At 47.7% G+C, this 19,070-nt stretch overlaps 1 protein-coding gene across 3 annotated transcripts in view; it reads right to left on the reverse strand.

Moving 5' to 3' along the window:
- Positions 1-19,070, reverse strand: part of MRTFA (myocardin related transcription factor A) — a 251,763-nt gene that overhangs the window by 27,502 nt on the left and 205,191 nt on the right. For all 3 annotated transcript variants that reach the window (XM_068240222.1, XM_068240224.1, XM_068240221.1), the window contains one exon: positions 18,350-18,410. In XM_068240222.1, coding sequence (XP_068096323.1) covers positions 18,350-18,410 — 61 coding nt within the window. The remainder of the gene's footprint in view (positions 1-18,349; positions 18,411-19,070) is intronic.

Here is a 19,070-nt window from a genome sequence, read left to right on the forward strand (position 1 = left end):
AGGCTCCGAGCATTGGTTACCATGCACTTTGTATTTTTACCACCACATTTACCAATTTTGTTTACATGAAATTGGCTACTTGAATTTTTACCAACCTCCTTAATCTTTACACTGTCCCCACCCCCCTCTCCACCCTCCATATTGATAGGTTCCCACTGTCTTTTTACCTCATCTTGTCTATGTATTGAGACTTTATCCTCCCGCCTCCCCCCAGATCCTAGTTTAAAATCTCCTCCAACCGTTTAGCCATCTTCTCCCCCAATGCAGCTGCACCCTCCCCATTAAGGTGCAGCCCATCCCTGCTGTAGAACCTGTAGCCGACTGCAAAGTCTGCCCAGTTCTCCAGGAACCCAAACCCTTCCTTCCTACACCAATTTCTCAGCCACTTATTTAACTCCCTAAGCTCCCTCTGTCTCTCAGATGTAGCACGTGGCACTGGCAGTATTTCAAAAAACACCACCTTGGAGGTCCTTGCTTTAAGTTTATCTCCAAGTACCTGAAAATCATTTTTGAGGACCTTCCATCTCCCACTAACTTTGTCATTGGTGCCAATGTGTACCATGACAGCCGGGTCTTCCCCAGCCCCACCCAGTAATCTGTCAATTCTTTCCGCTACATGCCGAACCCGAGCACCCGGGAGGCAACAGACTGTACGGCATTCGCGGTTTCTTCGACAGATTACCCTATCTGTGCGCCTAATAATTGAATCCCCTACCACCAGTACCTGTCTAGCCTTAGCTGCACTCCTATTCCCTTTCTCGTTACAGCAGTCTGCCCCTTGGTTGCTAAGAAGCACATCCTGCTGCAGCATTGCTACTCCTGAATCATCCTCCCCAATATTACGCAAACAAGCATACTTATTAGTGAGGGACAACTCGGGACTAGCCTCCCTGCCACTTTTTCCCCTACCCCTTCTAACTGTGACCCAACTAGCGGCTGCCTCTGCTTCTTGGTCCGGCTGTACTCCACCCTCCTCATCTTCAACCCCTGTAAAGCCTAAAGGTGCTCATTGGACTTTGGGCCCCTTAGCGCAGTTAGGCTGCAAAAAAGTGCCACACATGTGGCATTGCCGTACTCAGGAGAAGTAGTATAATGTGTTTTGGGGTGTATTTTTACACATACCCATACTGGGTGGGAGAAATCTCTCTGTAAATGACAATTTTTGATTTTTTTTTTACACACAATTGTCCATTTACAGAGAGATTTCTCCCACTCAGCATGGGTATGTGTAAAAATACACCCCAAAACACATTATACTACTTCTCCTGAGTACGGCGATACCACATGTGTGGCACTTTTTCGCACCCTAACTGCGCTAAGGGGCCCAAAGTCCATTGAGTACCTTTAGGATTTCACGGGTCATTTTTGTTTCAAGACTACTCCTCACGGTTTAGGGCCCCTAAAATGCCAGGGCAGTATAGGAACCCCACTAATGACCCCATTTTAGAAAGAAGACACCCCAAGGTATTCTGTTAGGAGTATGGCGAGTTCATAGAAGATTTTATTTTTAGTCACAAGTTAGTGGAAATTGACACTTTGTGAAAAAAAACAATAAAAATCAATTTCCGCTAACTTTTGACAAAAATTAAAATCTTCTATGAACTCGTCAAACACCTAACAGAATACCTTGGGGTGTCTTTTTTCTAAAATGGGGTCACTTGTGGGGTTCCTATACCGTCCTGGCATTTTACGGGCCCAAAACCGTGAGTAGTCTGGAAACAAAATGTCTCAAAATGACTGTTCAGGGGTGTCACAGGAGGCCCTAGTGGTCAGACCGCAAATGGCCTTCCAAACGGTGCCAGCGCACGGATCGTGCGAACTCTAGTCGCAGTCAATGCGCAGGAACCGTTGGGGAGCCTGGGAGGTACGGTAATTACAACTTACACACGACTCCAGGGTATAACTGCCACCACCACTGATATGGGCCAGTGGACCCGACTGCCTGACTGATCCTGCGAATAAAAACGGTTAAAACACGCTGTATTCTGTCTAGCCAACAACAAACAATAGTAGCGTCTCTTCAGAGACCTGGGATCAGTTTCTGTGTATGCTGAATAATAGGGTAGCTAGAACAACAACTGACAATAGCATCGGTTTATTGAAAGCAATATAAATAATTAATATATACAGACAATTATTAAAATCAACAATTATTAAAACAGTAAATAGCCAGTATGAAATAAAAGGGAGAAAATACTTAGGATTTTGTGGAAATATGTCAGTTCTGGGAAAACTTGTAGAGTTCCTTTTGTTCAGTTCCAGCAAAGTTTAAAATCCACGCAAACATGGAAAATGTCCTTTGTTCCAGTTTACAGAAGATGGCCGCCAACCATGTGTCCTCTGGCTGGCAATGTGCTCTCAGGAAGGTGGAATTTGGAGGGCTGAAGCCCGCCTGCTGGCCATGTGCTTTTGATGAAGCTGGTTTGGGGGTGTGGCAATGCCGGCCCCCTCTGAGTTACCAACAAATGACAGTTCATTCCCTCTGAGAGATTTTAGGGCTAAACTTATGAAATGCTGTAACGCCTGAACCATACACGTTATATTTAGGGGGGTAAGAGATTCATAGTTGTCGGAAAATACAGATTATTATGACATCAGACATGGCTAAGCCAGCGGGTCAGGCTCCTGAGAAGATTCATATCTCAATAACCGAACGGGCTATCCCAATGAATTTCATATCAGCACGATGGCCAGATTTTACCGAACAAGACGATATGAATTTTATAGCTGTGCGACATATGGTTTTCGTATACCGACAGGAAATCATACCACCCCAGTTTTTCTTATGGCCCGTGCTCAGTGCCGGATCGGCTGGCTTTCTAAGGCCCCCCCTGTGGAGCCAGCTTCCTGGTCCTTTTCATGGGGACATCTGCTGTAGGGGGAATGAGCTAGGCCCTGCAGGGAATCTGGCCACGTGCGACATTCCTGAGGGGTGATGGAAATGCTTTGGTCACAGGGGAACAGATCTCTGGATTAAAAAACACAAAAGTGTAGTTTTCTGATCGCTTGCACGACTGCACAGATCCGACAGGGAGCGATCAGGAAATTGACTGTGAATTCTCTAGATTCACCTGCGTGTCTCACGGCTATTCCGTGACACCTCCCTTTCCTGATGCTGTGATGGGGGTTGTCAGCAAGACATCCTCCGTAGCGGCCATTGGCGCTGTTGGGTCTAGTTCCCCCTGACACCGGGACAGCCCATCGGCGTTTTGGTGTCGGCTGCCTGCTTTGTGTTGGATCGTAAAGTCGTACTGTTGCAATGACAGGCTCCACCGAAGAAGCTTGCCATTGGTCCCAGCAGTACGGTATAGCCAACTGAGGGGGTTATGGTCGGTAATGATCGTGAAGGAGCGGCCGTACAGATACGATTGTATTTTCTGTAGGGCCCACGCGATCGCTAGGCACTCCATTTCAGTTGTGGAGTAGGCTACCTCTCGGGGCAGGAGCTTCCAGCTCAGGTAGAGGATAGGGTGTTCATCTCCCCTTCCATCCACCTGGTTGAGGACTGCAGCGAGACCGTAGTCAGAGGCATCGGTTTGCACAACAAACCGACTACTGAAATCTGGGGCTTGAAGCACAGGGGCGCTTGCGAGTGCCTGCTTCAAGGCTTGGAAGGCGTTCTCGCAAGCGGGGGTCCAGCTAACAACCTTGGGGTGTTTCTTGCTAGTGGCATCGGTCAGGGGCTTCGCTAGGTTACTATAGGCTGGAACAAATTTCCTATAGTTGCCGGCGGTCCCCAGGAACGCCTGGACCTGCTTTTTCGTGATAGGCCGAGGCCATGCCAGGATGGCGTCCACCTTTTCCGTGTCAGGTTTCAGGGTGTTACCCCCCACCCGGTGACCTAAGTATTGCACCTCGGTCATGCCAATCTGACACTTACTTGGCTTAACTGTCAGATTGGCTGCGGCCAGCCTTTCTAGTACCTGGGACAGGTGTTTGAGGTGTTCCTCCCAGGTGGGGCTGAAAACCGCAATGTCATCCAAGTACGCATCGTGAACTCGAAGAGGCCAAAAGGGGTGATGAAGGCCGACTTTTGCCTCGCGTTAGGTGCAAGTGGTATCTGCCAGTACCCCCGGCTCAGATCCATGATAGATAGGTACCTGGCGGACGCCAGCGTATCCACCAACTCATCGATGCGAGGCATGAGGTAGGCGTCTGTAGTGGTGATGGCGTTCAACTTCCTGTAGTCCACGCAGAACCGAGTTGTCTGGTCCTTCTTGGGGACCAGGACAACAGGGGCTGCCCAGGCACTACAGGACTTTTGAACCACCCCTAGCTCCAGCATCTCCCTCATCTCTTTCTGCATGTCCGCTTGCACCTTTGGGGAGACGCGGTAAGTGGATTGCCTGATGGGGGGATGGGTGCCCGTATCTACCCTATGCACTGCCAGACCGGTCCGCCCCGGGACACCGGAGGTGTGCTGGTACGGACCCAGCACCTCCTGCAACTGCTCTTGTTGGGACGAGGAGAGTTGTGGGTTGACGCTTAGGTCGCTGTCCACATCTCGTATGTCGGCCAGCAGGTCTAACAGGGGGTCTGCCTCTCCCTGCTCTAACCGGCTGCACACTAGGAGCACATACTTGGTCCTGTCATGGTGGGCCTTCAGCATGTTGACATGAAAGCTTTTCTGTTTCCTGCCTCCCATGTTCACCAGATATGTCAGAGGGTTTAATCGTTGCACTATAGTGTAGGGTCCCTCCCAGGCCGCTTGCAGCTTGTTCTGCCTCACTGGAAGAAGGGCATACACTTTGTCACCTACTTCAAATGACCTCTCTCCAGCAGTGCGGTCATACCAGAGTTTTTGTTTGGCCTGGGCCTGGGCCATGTTTTCCGTTACCATTTCCGTGAGGGACTCCATCTTGTCCCTGAACTTGAGAACATAATCAACTACAGAGACATCTGTGGGGTCCCCCTTGCCCTCCCACGTCTCCCGCATCAATTGTAGGAGTCCTCGGACATTCCTACCATACAGGAGCTCGAACGGGGAGAACCCGGTAGATTCCTGCGGCACCTCCCTGTATGCAAACAACAGATGAGGCAGGTATCGTTCCCAGTCCCCACCTTGCGACTCAACAAACGTGGTCAGCATTTGCTTCAGCGACCCGTTGAACCCTTCACACAGTCCATTGGTCTGCGGGTGGAAGGGACTGGAGACAATGTGCGTCATCTGTATCTTTTTGCACAGGGCCTTCATGAGTCCGGACATAAACTGGGTCCCCTGATCAGAGAGCATCTCTGCAGGGAACCCGACTCGGGAGAAAATGTTAAGTAGCGCGTCGGCTACCTTGTCCGCCCTTAGGGAGGAAAGTGCCATGGCCTCAGGATAGTGGGTGGCGTAATCTACCACTGTCAGGATGTACCTTTTGCCACTGCTGCTGGGAGTGGGCAACGGTCCAATTATGTCGACTGCCACTCTGTGAAAGGGCTCACCCATGATTGGCAGTGGACACAAGGGAGCTTTGCGGGGATTCCCAGCTCTTTTTACCTTTTGGCAAATGGTACATGAGCGGCAGTAGTTAGTCACATCTATCCGCATTCGAGGCCAGTAGAAATGTCCCTGGATACGATCAAGCGTCCTGTGGATCCCCAAGTGCCCGGCCAGGGGAATGTCATGTGCGGATTTCAGCACATGCCCCCGGAAGGCACTGGGTACCACAAGCAACTTGGTACCCATCCTCATTTCACCTTCGGTGGGGTGTACAGGCTCACTGTACAACTTCCCACCTTCCCAGTATACCTTGAATGTAGCCTCGTCTGTGAGGGGCTCAGAAGCCTGTCTTCTGAGGGCCTCAAGGCTAGGGTCAGTCTGGAGTGCTTGCACAAATGCAGCACTCTCACTCTCAGCCAGCTGGCCCGTGGCATATGAGGTTAGTGGCTGAAGGGTACCATCCCTGTGGTCAGAGGAGGGGGAGGAGGCCGGAACCTCCTCCACCTGTTCAGAGCTCAGGTTCTGAGCAGTACGGCTGCGTGTTACCGCTAGCACAGGTATGCCTTCAGAATGGCACATATTGGCATTACCTACATCATTGTTACAAGCATTAATAACAGTAACAGGAACATTTTCATCACAGACAGTTGGTACATCAAACACAGGCACCCTTGAACTGGGCACGTTCAACCCACCTCCCCCCTGTTCTTGCCCCTGGGTGCAAAGTACCTGGGTGTGGGCAGAGAGTCCGTCTCCATCCTGGCATTCCACAGGGCTTGGTGCAGGTTCATAGTACGACCCCAGCGTGCCCAAGTCGGTCCCCAGCAAAACAGGGACCAGCAGTTGGTCCAGGATCCCAACAACCTTCTCTTGAACTCCCACCCCCCAGTCAATGGACACCCGAGCTTGGGGAATGTGAGAAAGAGTGCCCCCCACTCCAGTGAGGGTGAGGTACTTGTCAGGAATGATGTCCTCTGCGGGGACAAGGTGTGCACGCACCAGAGTGACATCTGCTCCCGTGTCACGGAAACCCGTGACAAGCTGGTCATTCACAGTAACCAGCTGGTGATTGCTGGTGATGGGGGAGTTCCCTGCCCCCTTGGCAAACATCATGTTGGATGCGGCTCCTGGTTGGGGTACACTGGCGGGGGGTGTCTGCCGCAGGCGAGGTGCAGGTGGTCCAGGGGTTGGGGTGGTCTGCCTCCGCTCCGGACAGGTGAACTTCATGTGTCCCGTCTTGTGGCAGTAGTGACAGGTGACCTCTCCAGGGGCTGCAGGCCTGGGTGCAGCAGCTGCGCTGGGTGGCCTCGGTGGCTGACGGCTCACAGGGGCAGGAGAGTCTGCCGGGGTATTGGGCTGACCTCCTCTAGAGCTGGATGGGACAGTTCTGCGTGTATCAGACACCCGGGTAGTTGCAAAGGTCTCAGCAAGGTCTGCAGCGACAGTTGCTGACGCAGGCTTGCGCTCCAGCACAAACTGTCTTACATCAGCAGGGCAAATGTTCAGAAATTGTTCGAGGACTATCAAGTCCTCCAGGACACCATAAGACCCTTTGGTGAGGCCTAGAGTCCACTGGCGGAGTGTGGTGAGCAAGCTGCTGACCACATTTCGGTACGAATCAGAAGACTTTTTCTGCCAGGCCCTGAACTTTTTGCGATAGGCTTCTGGCGTCAACTGGTACTTAGTAATTATTGCGTCTTTTATAGCGGCATAATCATTATCTTTCTCCGCAGGTAATTCTGTGAAAGCATCAAGCGCTTTGTAGCGCAGCAAAGGTGTCAGATGTCTGGCCCACTGGTCTTGGGACAGATGATACTGACGGCATGCTTTTTCAAAAGATCGAAAAACAAGTCAATGTCTGTGTCTTTTTCAATATTAGCAAATTTAAATTTTGCACTTACGGGTGGTGCAGCTCCTTCAGCAGGGAGGCTGGGCGGTGAACTCGAACTGGCCTGTTGCACTTTTGCCAAGTTTAGCTCATGCTGTCGTTGGAGCTCCCGTTCCGTAGCAGCCCTCTCCGCGTGGCGTTCTGCAGATTGGCGCTCCTCACGCATGTACTGCAGGTACTTGTCCAGGTCAGTCTCCATCAGCTTTCGTAATGCCTGCTGCATTACCAGGTCAGCACCCATGGACAGTCCAGTACTGACCAGTTCCAGGCGAGTACTTTCAGAAACTCTGGGATTGGGGTCCACACTGACAGTCTCTGGCGTAACTGTTGCAACAGGGCCCGCAGGATGCTCAACCTCTGTACGCGCAGAATCTTCAGTCTCTGGTTCCCCTTGTCTTGGGTCAGATGGGCCGGCGTCTACCTCAGCAGACACATCCAGCTCCCGCAGTTGCTGGGTATCCCATTGAAACAAGTCCGTTACCAGGTCCTGTTGTTTCCTGCGGCCGACGTCAATGCCTCTCGCTTGGCAAAGATATTGCAGGTCTGACAGGCACATGTTCTTGTAGTTCCCAGACATTTCCATGCCAAATAAACTAAAACTTTTGGGGAGGGGTACTGGCTACACAGTCTCTCTGTATATATAAAAAATATATTGCCTTCCAGCTACACCAACGAATTAGTTCGTTTCTGGATAGCGCTAGCGCAAGCTTAGATACTTTTCAGCACAACACAGGTCCCAACCGCTGCCTAACACTGTCACAGGAGGCCCTAGTGGTCAGACCGCAAATGGCCTTCCAAACGGTGCCAGCGCACGGATCGTGCGAACTCTGGTCGCAGTCAATGCGCAGGAACCGTTGGGAACAAACCAGAAGGGAGCCTGGGAGGTACGGTAATTACAACTTACACACGACTCCAGGGTATAACTACCACCACCACTGATATGGGCCAGTGGACCCGACTGCCTGACTGATCCTGCGAATAAAAACGGTTAAAACACGCTGTATTCTGTCTAGCCAACAACAAACAATAGTAGCGTCTCTTCAGAGACCTGGGATCAGTTTCTGTGTATGCTGAATAATAGGGTAGCTAGAACAACAACTGACAATAGCGTCGGTTTATTGAAAGCAATATAAATAATATATACAGACAATTATTAAAATCAACAATTATTAAAACAGTAATAGCCAGTATGAAATAAAAGGGAGAAAATACTTAGGATTTTGTGGAAATATGTCAGTTCTGGGAAAACTTGTAGAGTTCCTTTTGTTCAGTTCCAGCAAAGTTTAAAATCCACGCAAACATGGAAAATGTCCTTTGTTCCAGGTTACAGAAGATGGCCGCCAACCATGTGTCCTCTGGCTGGCAATGTGCTCTCAGGAAGGTGGAATTTGGAGGACTGAAGCCCGCCTGCTGGCCATGTGCTTTTGATGAAGCTGGTTTGGGGGTGTGGCAATGCCGGCCCCCTCTGAGTTACCAACAAATGACAGTTCATTCCCTCTGAGAGATTTTAGGGCTAAACTTATGAAATGCTGTAACGCCTGAACCATACACGTTATATTTAGGAGGGTAAGAGATTCATAGTTGTCGGAAAATACAGATTAATACGACATCAGACATGGCTAAGCCAGTGGGTCAGGCTCCTGAGAAGATTCATATCACAATAACCGAACGGGCTATCCCAATGAATTTCATATCAGCACGATGGCCAGATTTTACCGAACAAGACGATATGAATTTTATAGCTGTGCGACATACGGTTTTGGTATACCGACAGGAAATCATACCACCCCTGTTTTTCTTATGGCCCGTGCTCAGTGCCGGATCGGCTGGCTTTCTATGCCCCCCCCCCCTGTGGAGCCAGCTTCCTGGTCCTTTTCATGGGGACATCTGCTGTAGGGGGAATGAGCTAGGCCCTGCAGGGAATCTGGCCACGTGCGACATTCCTGAGGGGTGATGGAAATGCTTTGGTCACAGGGGAACAGATCTCTGGATTAAAAAACACAAAAGTGTAGTTTTCTGATCGCTTGCACGACTGCACAGATCCGACAGGGAGCGATCAGGAAATTGACTGTGAATTCTCTAGATTCACCTGCGTGTCTCACGGCTATTCAGTGACAAGGGGTATAAGCATCTGCAAATTTTGATGACAGGTGGTCTATGAGGAGGCGAATTTTGTGGAACCGGTCATAAGCAGGGTGGCCTTTTAGATGACAGGTTGTATTGGGCCTGGTCTGATGGATAGGAGTGCTAGGGGGTGACAGGAGGTGATTGATGGGTGTCTCAAGGTGTGATTAGAGGGGGGAATAGATGACAGCAATGCACTGGCGAGGTGATCAGGGCTGGGTTCTGAGGGCGTTCTGAGGGTGTGGGCGGGTGATTGAGTGCCCTAGGGGCAGATATGGATCTAATCTGATGGGTAGCAGTGACAGGGGGTGATTGATGGGTAATTAGTGGGTGTTTAGGGTAGAGAACAGATGTAAACACTGCACTTGGGAGGTGATCTGACGTCGTATTTGCGGGCGATCTATTGGTGTGGGTGGGTGATCAGATTGCCCGCAAGGGGCAGCTTAGGGGCTGATTGATGGGTGGCAGTGACAGGGGGTGATTGATGGGTGGCAGTGACAGGGGGTGATTGATTTGTGATTGACAGGTGATTGACAGGTGATCAGTGGGTTATTACAGGAAAGAACAGATGTAAATATTGCACTGGCGAATTGATAAGGGGGGGGTCTGAGGACAATCTGAGCGTGTAGGCGGGTGATTGGGTGCCCGCAAGGGGCAGATTAGGGTCTGATCTGATGGGTAACAGTGACAGGTGGTGATAGGGGGTGATTGATGGGTGATTAGTGGGTGTTTAGGGTAGATAACAGATGTAAACACTGCACTTGGGAGGTGATCTGACATCGGATCTGCGGGCGATCTATTGGTGTGGGTGGGTGATCAGATTGCCCGCAAGGGGCAGGTTAGGGGCTGATTGATGGGTGGCAGTGACAGGGGGTGATTGATGGGTGGCAGTGACAGGGGGTGATTGATTTGTGATTGACAGGTGATCAGTGGGTTATTACAGGGAAGAACAGATGTAAATATTGCACTGGCGAATTGATAAGGGGGGGTCTGAGGGCAATCTGAGCGTGTAGGCGGGTGATTGGGTGCCCGCAATGGGCAGAGTGGTGGGGGGGGGGGTGATCAGGAGTCTCCAGGGTGCAGTTAGGGACCTAATAAAAAAAATAGCGTTTACAGATAGTGACAGGGAGTGATTGATGGGTGATTGGGTGCAAACAGGGGTCTGGGGGGGGGGGGTCTGAGGGGTGCTGTGGGCGATCAGGGGGCGGGGGAAATCAGTGTGCTTGGGTGCAGACTAGGGTGGCTGCAGCCTGCCCTGGTGGTCCCTCGGACACTGGGACCACCAGGGCAGGAGGCAGCCTGTATAATACACTTTGTATACATTACAAAGTGTATTATACACTTTGTATGCGGTGATCCGGGTGCTAGTAACCCGCCGGCGCTTCCCGAACGGCTGGCGGGTTACAGCGCGAGGGGGTGGAGCCAGTCCCCGGCGGAGGATCGCGCCACGAATGACGCGATCGCTCCGCTCATGCCCGTACAAGGACCGCCGCCTCTCGTACATGCGGCGGTCCTTGCGGGATCCACTTTCCGGCCGCCCATGTGCAGTGGGCGGTCGTTAAGTGGTTAAACGCTCAACCATTGTCCCAGTTTCTAAAAAATCAAAACTTACATGCTAAAGGAGTATAGGCTTGTTGCATTTACATCATTGGTCATGAAAGAATTTGAGAAACTGATAATGACTTACCTGAAATCTGGAGACAAAAAGGAGAAAAGCGCACACTGTAATTCTAGTAGGTGAGGGCTCTGGGCCCTATAGGAAAGGTCTCAACTGGTTGTCGAGGCTGGAGAAACATATATAGGTTTGCCAGCTTTAACGCTTGTGTCCCTTTTATGCCAGGGAACTGGCTTGCACGGATATCCTCATGGTCTCGGATGGTGATCCAGTCGGGATTCCATGGTGGTTATTCCCCGGCTATGAGTGTAGTAGTAGATAAAATCAGCTAGCAATGCAAGGCGGTGTTAGCCGTAATGATATTCAAAGGCTGTGTTTGAATTCTTTATTGCAACTAGTTTCCCAAGGGAGCACCCCTGCTTTATCAAGCATAAATACACTCTCATAACCGGGGAATCAGGCTCGTACCGGCCGAGCACAGAAAAACGTTTACACGCCCACCGCAGCGTGTTCCAAATAACCACTGTGGAATCCCGACCTGATCACCATCCAAGACCGTGAGGATATCCATGCGAGCCAGGCATAAGAAAAACACAAGCGTGACGGCTGGCAAACCTATATACAGTAGGTTTCTCCAGCCTCAACAACCAGGTGAGACCTTTCCTATAGGGTATAGAGCTCTCAACTAATAGTATCACAGTGTGTGTTTTTTCTCCTTTTTGTCTCCATATCCAGCACTGTTCTATACAGGTAGTAGCACCTGTGATACAAGAGAACCCGCAGATAGGCTCTCTGACCTTACTACCAGAATCCACAGATCTACTTACCTGAAATCTATCACAGATCACCTGCTGTTCTCTGCAATTTGCCTATAGGTCTAATAGGTCTGCAGATGATGCTGTAAACATGTCTGTATTATTTACTAGAGCATCTAGACTCCCTGGGATCCTATCAGCACAAAATTCAAGGACCGCCACTCATCTACTAGTATTCACTTTATTGTATCAAGGTTAAAATTAACAACAACGGACCCTCCAAAACCCCCCACCTATTAAAACCCCCAAAATCCACACTGGAAATTCCAAGGAGCGCTCCTGGTCACAACCATACTCAACCACCTACATTCATCCACCAAGGATTGATCAATCCACTAACTAGATGAATAGAGGCTAATATACTGATTTTCAGTCTGCGATGGCTCAGTCCACTTCAATACTTCACTCCGGAGTATAACTTCCAGATAGCTAATCCTGCAGTATGGATGCACAGTCCAGAGTTTTAATCTTCAATAACTGCAACATACTTCTGCATAGCTATGTCTTTTAACACTTCCTTATGTGAATATGAGTATACAGTCCCTCTTCTGAACACCATGCCAACATCTTACAACCTGGCTTCCGCTCGGCTGGATGATTTCCAAACAAAGTTTCCCTTCAGCATAAAGGTATTACCTTCCCGCCGCCGATTCAAATGGCAAGGACTTCCTTCTGCGGCGTCCCGCAGTATACAGGTACCTGTATTCGTGACTGTTTGCCAGCTGACCGTATATCACGCATCCCTTCGTATGGACGCCAGTGCTGCTCCTCGTGTCCAGCGTGTAGGCCACGCCCACATACGCGTTACGCCCACCAACGTGAGCTTCGTCAGTGTGATGACGCTGTGGCTGGGTGATAGTGGGAACACCCTCTTCCTTTTAAAAACATGAATGTCATATATCCACGCCTCTCTTTGGGTTCGCTTTGATTCTGCGCTCTAGGTGTTTTTTGCATGTCAGTTTCCCATACCTTGAATTTAAGGAGATGTAGTCCATATTTGTTCATATAGAGTCCCATAGGTTTTTTGTTATTCAATGCCTCATATCACTGCCTCTCATATGCACAGGATCTATTACTGTCAATGGTAAAGCTGTTTTCATACCTCATTCTTTAATAATTCTGTCATTATACCAGAATCATCACTCCTCCACATATGTGTGAGACTATCTTTCGCCCATCGATTTTTTCTCTTCCTCCACACACATAAATCTACAATTTTCAGTCATATATCCTTCTTGCATACTGCAATATACTTTTTTCATAATGTCAAGACGTAACATCCCTCTCATATCCTGTTTACACCTCTCTTTGCTGTTCTCACTCAGACATTGGCATCACACTTGTCTACACTTCCCAGCATCCCTGCAATCCAGACTTGTCCTAGTATGCCAATCCACCACTGCCAATCCCACTACTCATAGAGGGGGGCTAACTTGAGGAAGGTCTGGCTTAATCAAGGGCCAACCCTACCCATATTCTTTCAAAAAATGAACCAGATTTAGTTCTGAGTTTAACCCTCGTGGGATCAATGTTCCCAAAGTATAAATCCACCTATTCTCTATCTGATACAATAATTTTTCAAAGTCCCCACCCCTTGTGCTCCTTTTTGGTTTAATTATGCATTTGTACCTTAGACAGTCTGGATTGCTATCATGGAATACTGCGAAATGTGTACCCAATGGGCTTTTTTCATCGGCAGCAGCTATATTTCCTACATGCTCACCAATTCTTTCTTTTATCTTCCTTTTTGTTTTCCCTATATACTTCAGTCCACATGGGCAGGTAATCATGTAAATTACACCTTCTGAATTACAGTTCACAAAATTTCTGATGTCATACTTTTTGTTCCCCTTTGCATTCTCAAACACATTTGTTTTTTCTACTAACCTGCAATACCTGCAGGATCCACATGGGAACATCCCATTTGGGATGGGGCCTAAGAATCCCCTTCCCCAATTGGGATCAATACTTTTAGAGTGAACCTCAGCCCTCACCAAAGTGTCTTTAAGATTTGGGTCCCTCCGTGGAGTCAGCAACGGATATGGACCCACAATCTTCAACAGATCTGGGTCCAGACTTAACACATGCCAGTGCTTTTCAAGCACCTTCCTGAGCTGGGGCCAGTGAGACCCATATGTAGTTATGAATCTCACTTTCCCCTGCCCATCGTTTTTTCTTTTCTGTTTCTTTCTCAGAACGTCATCACGGTCAATTGCACCAACACGCTCTCTAGCATTGTCTAGAACCTGTTCAGGATATCCACGTTTCCTGAACCGTTCACACATTTTATTTACCTCTAGCCCAAACTCTTCCTCTTCCGAGCAATTTCGGCGTACCCTTACGAGCTGTCCATAGGGGATACCCCACTTTTGACTCCTTGGGTGAAAGCTTGAGGCATGAAGATATGTGTTTCCTGCCGTATCTTTTCTGAAAACAGTTGTCTGTAGTCTTTTGTCTTTCTTCCTTATCACATCTAAAAAAGATAACTTCTCGCTTTCTATACTGTATGTTACTCTTAAATTTTTAGAGTTTACATTTAAATCCTCCAAGAATATCTCCAGATTTTTCCTTGGTCCCCTCCAGACAAGGAAGACGTCGTCTATGTAACGAAGCCAGAGGGCAGCGTGCGCCCCAAACATGGGATGGGTATACACATCACCTCTTTCCCATGCCCCCAGATGCAAACATGCATATGCTGGTGCGCACGCTGCCCCCATCGACGTCCCCCTTGTCTGTCGGTACATAGACCTATCTGCCATGAAACAATTTTCCTGCAAGACTAACTTCAATAATTCAATTACTGTGCAATTTCTATTAGACATCCACCCTCTGTATTGTGCCAAGAAATACCCTACTGCCTCAATTCCCACCTCATGAGGGACTGAAGTATATAGGGATTCTATGTCTACACTCACTAACAAATCATCATCTTCCATTTGAAAATCTCTAATTAGGTTCAACAACTCAGTGGTGTCTTTGATAAAAGATGGTAACTCTTCCACTAAGCTCTTTAGGTTCTCGTCTATAAAGACCCCAACCTTTTCCAACGGTCCATCTATTGCAGCTACTATGGGCCTTCCCGGGGGATTGTCCCTATTTTTGTGAACTTTTGGTATTAGATACAGTACCGGGATTTTGTAATGTTGCAACTTCATAAAATTATATTCAGCTGCAGATATTGATCCCTCCTCCAAGGCCTGTTCTAAAATCTCATCTCTTTTCTTAATTATCCCTGGGAATGGGTTATCACGTAGCTTCGTGTATGTATCTTTGCAGTTAAGCTGTCTATTCATTTCTTCAAAATATGCTTCTTTACTCCATAGTACGATGTTTCCCCCCTTATCACTTCCTCGGATAATGATGTCATCTGCCTCTTTTAATTCAAGAACTGCCTGTCTCTCCAAGGGGGATAGGTTGTCAAACCTGGGTCCCCAATGTATAGATTCAAGATCTCGACTGACCAATTCAGAAAACACTTTAATGTTCTTATCCATGGAGAGTGGAGGCATGTATCTTGACCGTTTTTTGAGGTCTGAATAGACAACACCATTATCCTTACCTCCCTGCGACACCATGGGGATGGGGCTTCCTTCATCTATGAACCCTTCTAGATCCCTCAAAAGTGCCCATTCATTTTTTGAAAGAATATGGGTAGGGTCGGCCCTTGATTAAGCCAGACCTTCCTCAAGTTAGCCCCCCTCTATGAGTAGTGGGATTGGCAGTGGTGGATTGGCATACTAGGACAAGTCTGGATTGCAGGGATGCTGGGAAGTGTAGACAAGTGTAATGCCAATGTCTGAGTGAGAACAGCAAAGAGAGGTGTAAACAGGATATGAGAGGGATGTTACGTCTTGACATTATGAAAAAAGTATATTGCAGTATGCAAGAAGGATATATGACTGAAAATTGTAGATTTATGTGTGTGGAGGAAGAGAAAAAATCGATGGGCGAAAGATAGTCTCACACATATGTGGAGGAGTGATGATTCTGGTATAATGACAGAATTATTAAAGAATGAGGTATGAAAACAGCTTTACCATTGACAGTAATAGATCCTGTGCATATGAGAGGCAGTGATATGAGGCATTGAATAACAAAAAACCTATGGGACTCTATATGAACAAATATGGACTACATCTCCTTAAATTCAAGGTATGGGAAACTGACATGCAAAAAACACCTAGAGCGCAGAATCAAAGCGAACCCAAAGAGAGGCGTGGATATATGACATTCATGTTTTTAAAAGGAAGAGGGTGTTCCCACTATCACCCAGCCACAGCGTCATCACACTGACGAAGCTCACGTTGGTGGGCGTAACGCGTATGTGGGCGTGGCCTACACGCTGGACACGAGGAGCAGCACTGGTGTCCATACGAAGGGATGCGTGATATACGGTCAGCCGGCAAACAGTCACGAATACAGGTACCTGTATACTGCGGGACGCCGCAGAAGGAAGTCCTTGCCATTTGAATCGGCGGCGAGAAGGTAATACCTTTATGCTGAAGGGAAACTTTGTTTGGAAATCATCCAGCCGAGCGGAAGCCAGGTTGTAAGATGTTGGCATGGTGTTCAGAAGAGGGACTGTATACTCATATTCACATAAGGAAGTGTTAAAAGACATAGCTATGCAGAAGTATGTTGCAGTTATTGAAGATTAAAACTCTGGACTGTGCATCCATACTGCAGGATTAGCTATCTGGAAGTTATACTCCGGAGTGAAGTATTGAAGTGGACTGAGCCATCGCAGACTGAAAATCAGTATATTAGCCTCTAGTCATCTAGTTAGTGGATTGATCAATCCTTGGTGGATGAATGTAGGTGGTTGAGTATGGTTGTGACCAGGAGCGCCCCTTGGAATTTCCAGTGTGGATTTTGGGGGTTTTAATAGGTGGGGGGTTTTGGAGGGTCCGTTGTTGTTAATTTTAACCTTGATACAATAAAGTGAATACTAGTAGATGAGTGGCGGTCCTTGAATTTTGTGCTGATTGATTGATATTGGTCCTGCCTTCCCTCACATGGAATGAGGTTTACTAGTGGAATTACGATCTGTGCGCCAGATTAATTAATATTGCTTTCCCTGGGATCCTATGCCAGAATCTTATTTGTGGATTTTAGCTCTACAATCAATACCATAATACCATAACTGTTACAAAGCAAGCTTTCCCAACTATGCATTTCTGAATCCATCTACAAATGGATAAGCAATTTCTTGACCGACAGGAGACTGCAAGTAAGGCTAGGGAAATGCACATAAGCCTCTTTGATGGACAGCACAGAAGCACCCCAGGGCTGTGTGCTCTCCCCACTGCTTCACAACAGTAGTGGGACAGCTTTCCTCCTGGTGCAGCAGCAACAACTTGGAACTTAATTCTCTTAAAGAGGCCCAGAGACGAGATAACGATCAGCTCTTATACTTACCCGGGGCTTCCTCCCGCTTCATAAACACGTCTAAGCCCCACGCCGTCCCGCAGTGATCTCCGTTACCAGCCTCAGTGACGTCAGTCTGGGTCTACTCCGCATGTGTGGGAGGTCTGCGCATGTGCAGTATACCCTGACTGACATCGACTGAGGCTGGTAACAGAGATCACCACGGCTGAACGGCAGACAGCGGGAGGACAGTGTGAGACTTAGACGTGTTTATGGGGTGTAAGGAAGCCCCGGGTAAGTATAAGAGCTGCTCGTTATCTCGTCTCGGAGTCTCTTTAAGACCATGGAGAAGATAATAGACTTTAGAAGGACCCAGCACCTCCCCCTAACCATAAATTGATCTACAGTAACCAGAGTAAAATCATTCAAATTTCTTAGGTCCAAAATCTCCAACAACCTAAAATGGGACAACAATACTGTCTCCATCATCAAGAAAGTGCAACAGAGGATGTATCCACTACGGCAGCTGAAAAGGTTTAGCGTACCATGAAAAATTGATGCTGCAGTTCTACACTACGATCATCAAATCCATCATGACCTTATCTAGGACTATTTTTTCTGCTCTTGCTCAGTACTAGAAAAGGTGAGACTGCAGCGTATAAGCTACAGAAAGTATAGTTGTCTGTAGCTTACCTTCCCTGCAAGATCTTTAGGCTAACAGGCGCAGAAAGAGCAACCAAAATTGGCTATGACCCCTCTCCTGCTCACTCCATCTTCCAGCTTACGCCTTCAGGTGTGACATACCGGTCAGTCGCAACTAAAACATCCAGGCACAGGAACTGTTTCTTCCTTCAGGCAGTAGCCATGCTTAATGAAGCACCACGCTAGATCTGCTCGGACTTTATTATTATTTTTACTGTAAATATTTGAAAGCATTACAGCATAGAACTGAAAATGAACACTTCTCTCTGTGTTTGTATCGTTTGGTTTGTGTCTGTTAAGTGACTGTCAAGTCAAATTCCTTGTGCAAGTGCAAACTTATTTAGGCAAATAAATGAATTCTGATTTAAACAATTGTGTTAGACAAGTGAAATCCAGCCATTTACGCTTACCTAAATTATGCATCAAAACATCAAAAAAGTAATCAACTTGCAGACCTGTTTGTCGTGCAACCTAATAAAAAACAAAAACAAATAAGTTAAAATGCAAAAGCAGTGTTTGAAATTTAGTTACATCCTTATCACTTCAGTAGGAATATAGAGGGTAAGTAGTGTGAATTAGCAACCGGGACCACCTATGAAAACTGAAATTTTGTAAGATCGCTGGTCTACAGCATTCAGGTGTCTGTTAACAAAATGCCAAGGGGGAAAGGCATCAGTAATGAACCTAAAGGACAACTGTATTGAGAGGGATATGGAGGCTGCCATGTTTATTTATTTTTTTTAAACAATACCAGTTGTCTGGCTATCCTACCGATCCTCTGCCTCTAATACTTTTAGACCCTCAACAAGCATGCAGAATATCAGGAATTTATGACATTACTGTCATATCTGACAAGATTATCTGCATGCTTTTTTCTGGTGTGATTCGGAACACTATTGCAGCCAAAAAGACCAGCAGTGCTGCCAGGCAACTGGTATTGTTTAAAAAGAAATAAACATGGCAGCCTCCATATCCCTCTTGTTACAGTAGTCCTTTAAGAGTTGATGTCCAGAAATTGGGAAAAGGTTTTAAGGTAAGTTCCAAGCAATGCTCAGAGATTACAAAAAAATCCCAAGAGCTACATTTTCGACTCTATTAACCATGTTAAAAGTCATGATCGTAAAATTGCGA

The sequence above is a fragment of the Hyperolius riggenbachi genome, chromosome 6 (assembly GCF_040937935.1).
Source record: "Hyperolius riggenbachi isolate aHypRig1 chromosome 6, aHypRig1.pri, whole genome shotgun sequence".
Lineage (NCBI taxonomy): Eukaryota > Metazoa > Chordata > Amphibia > Anura > Hyperoliidae > Hyperolius > Hyperolius riggenbachi.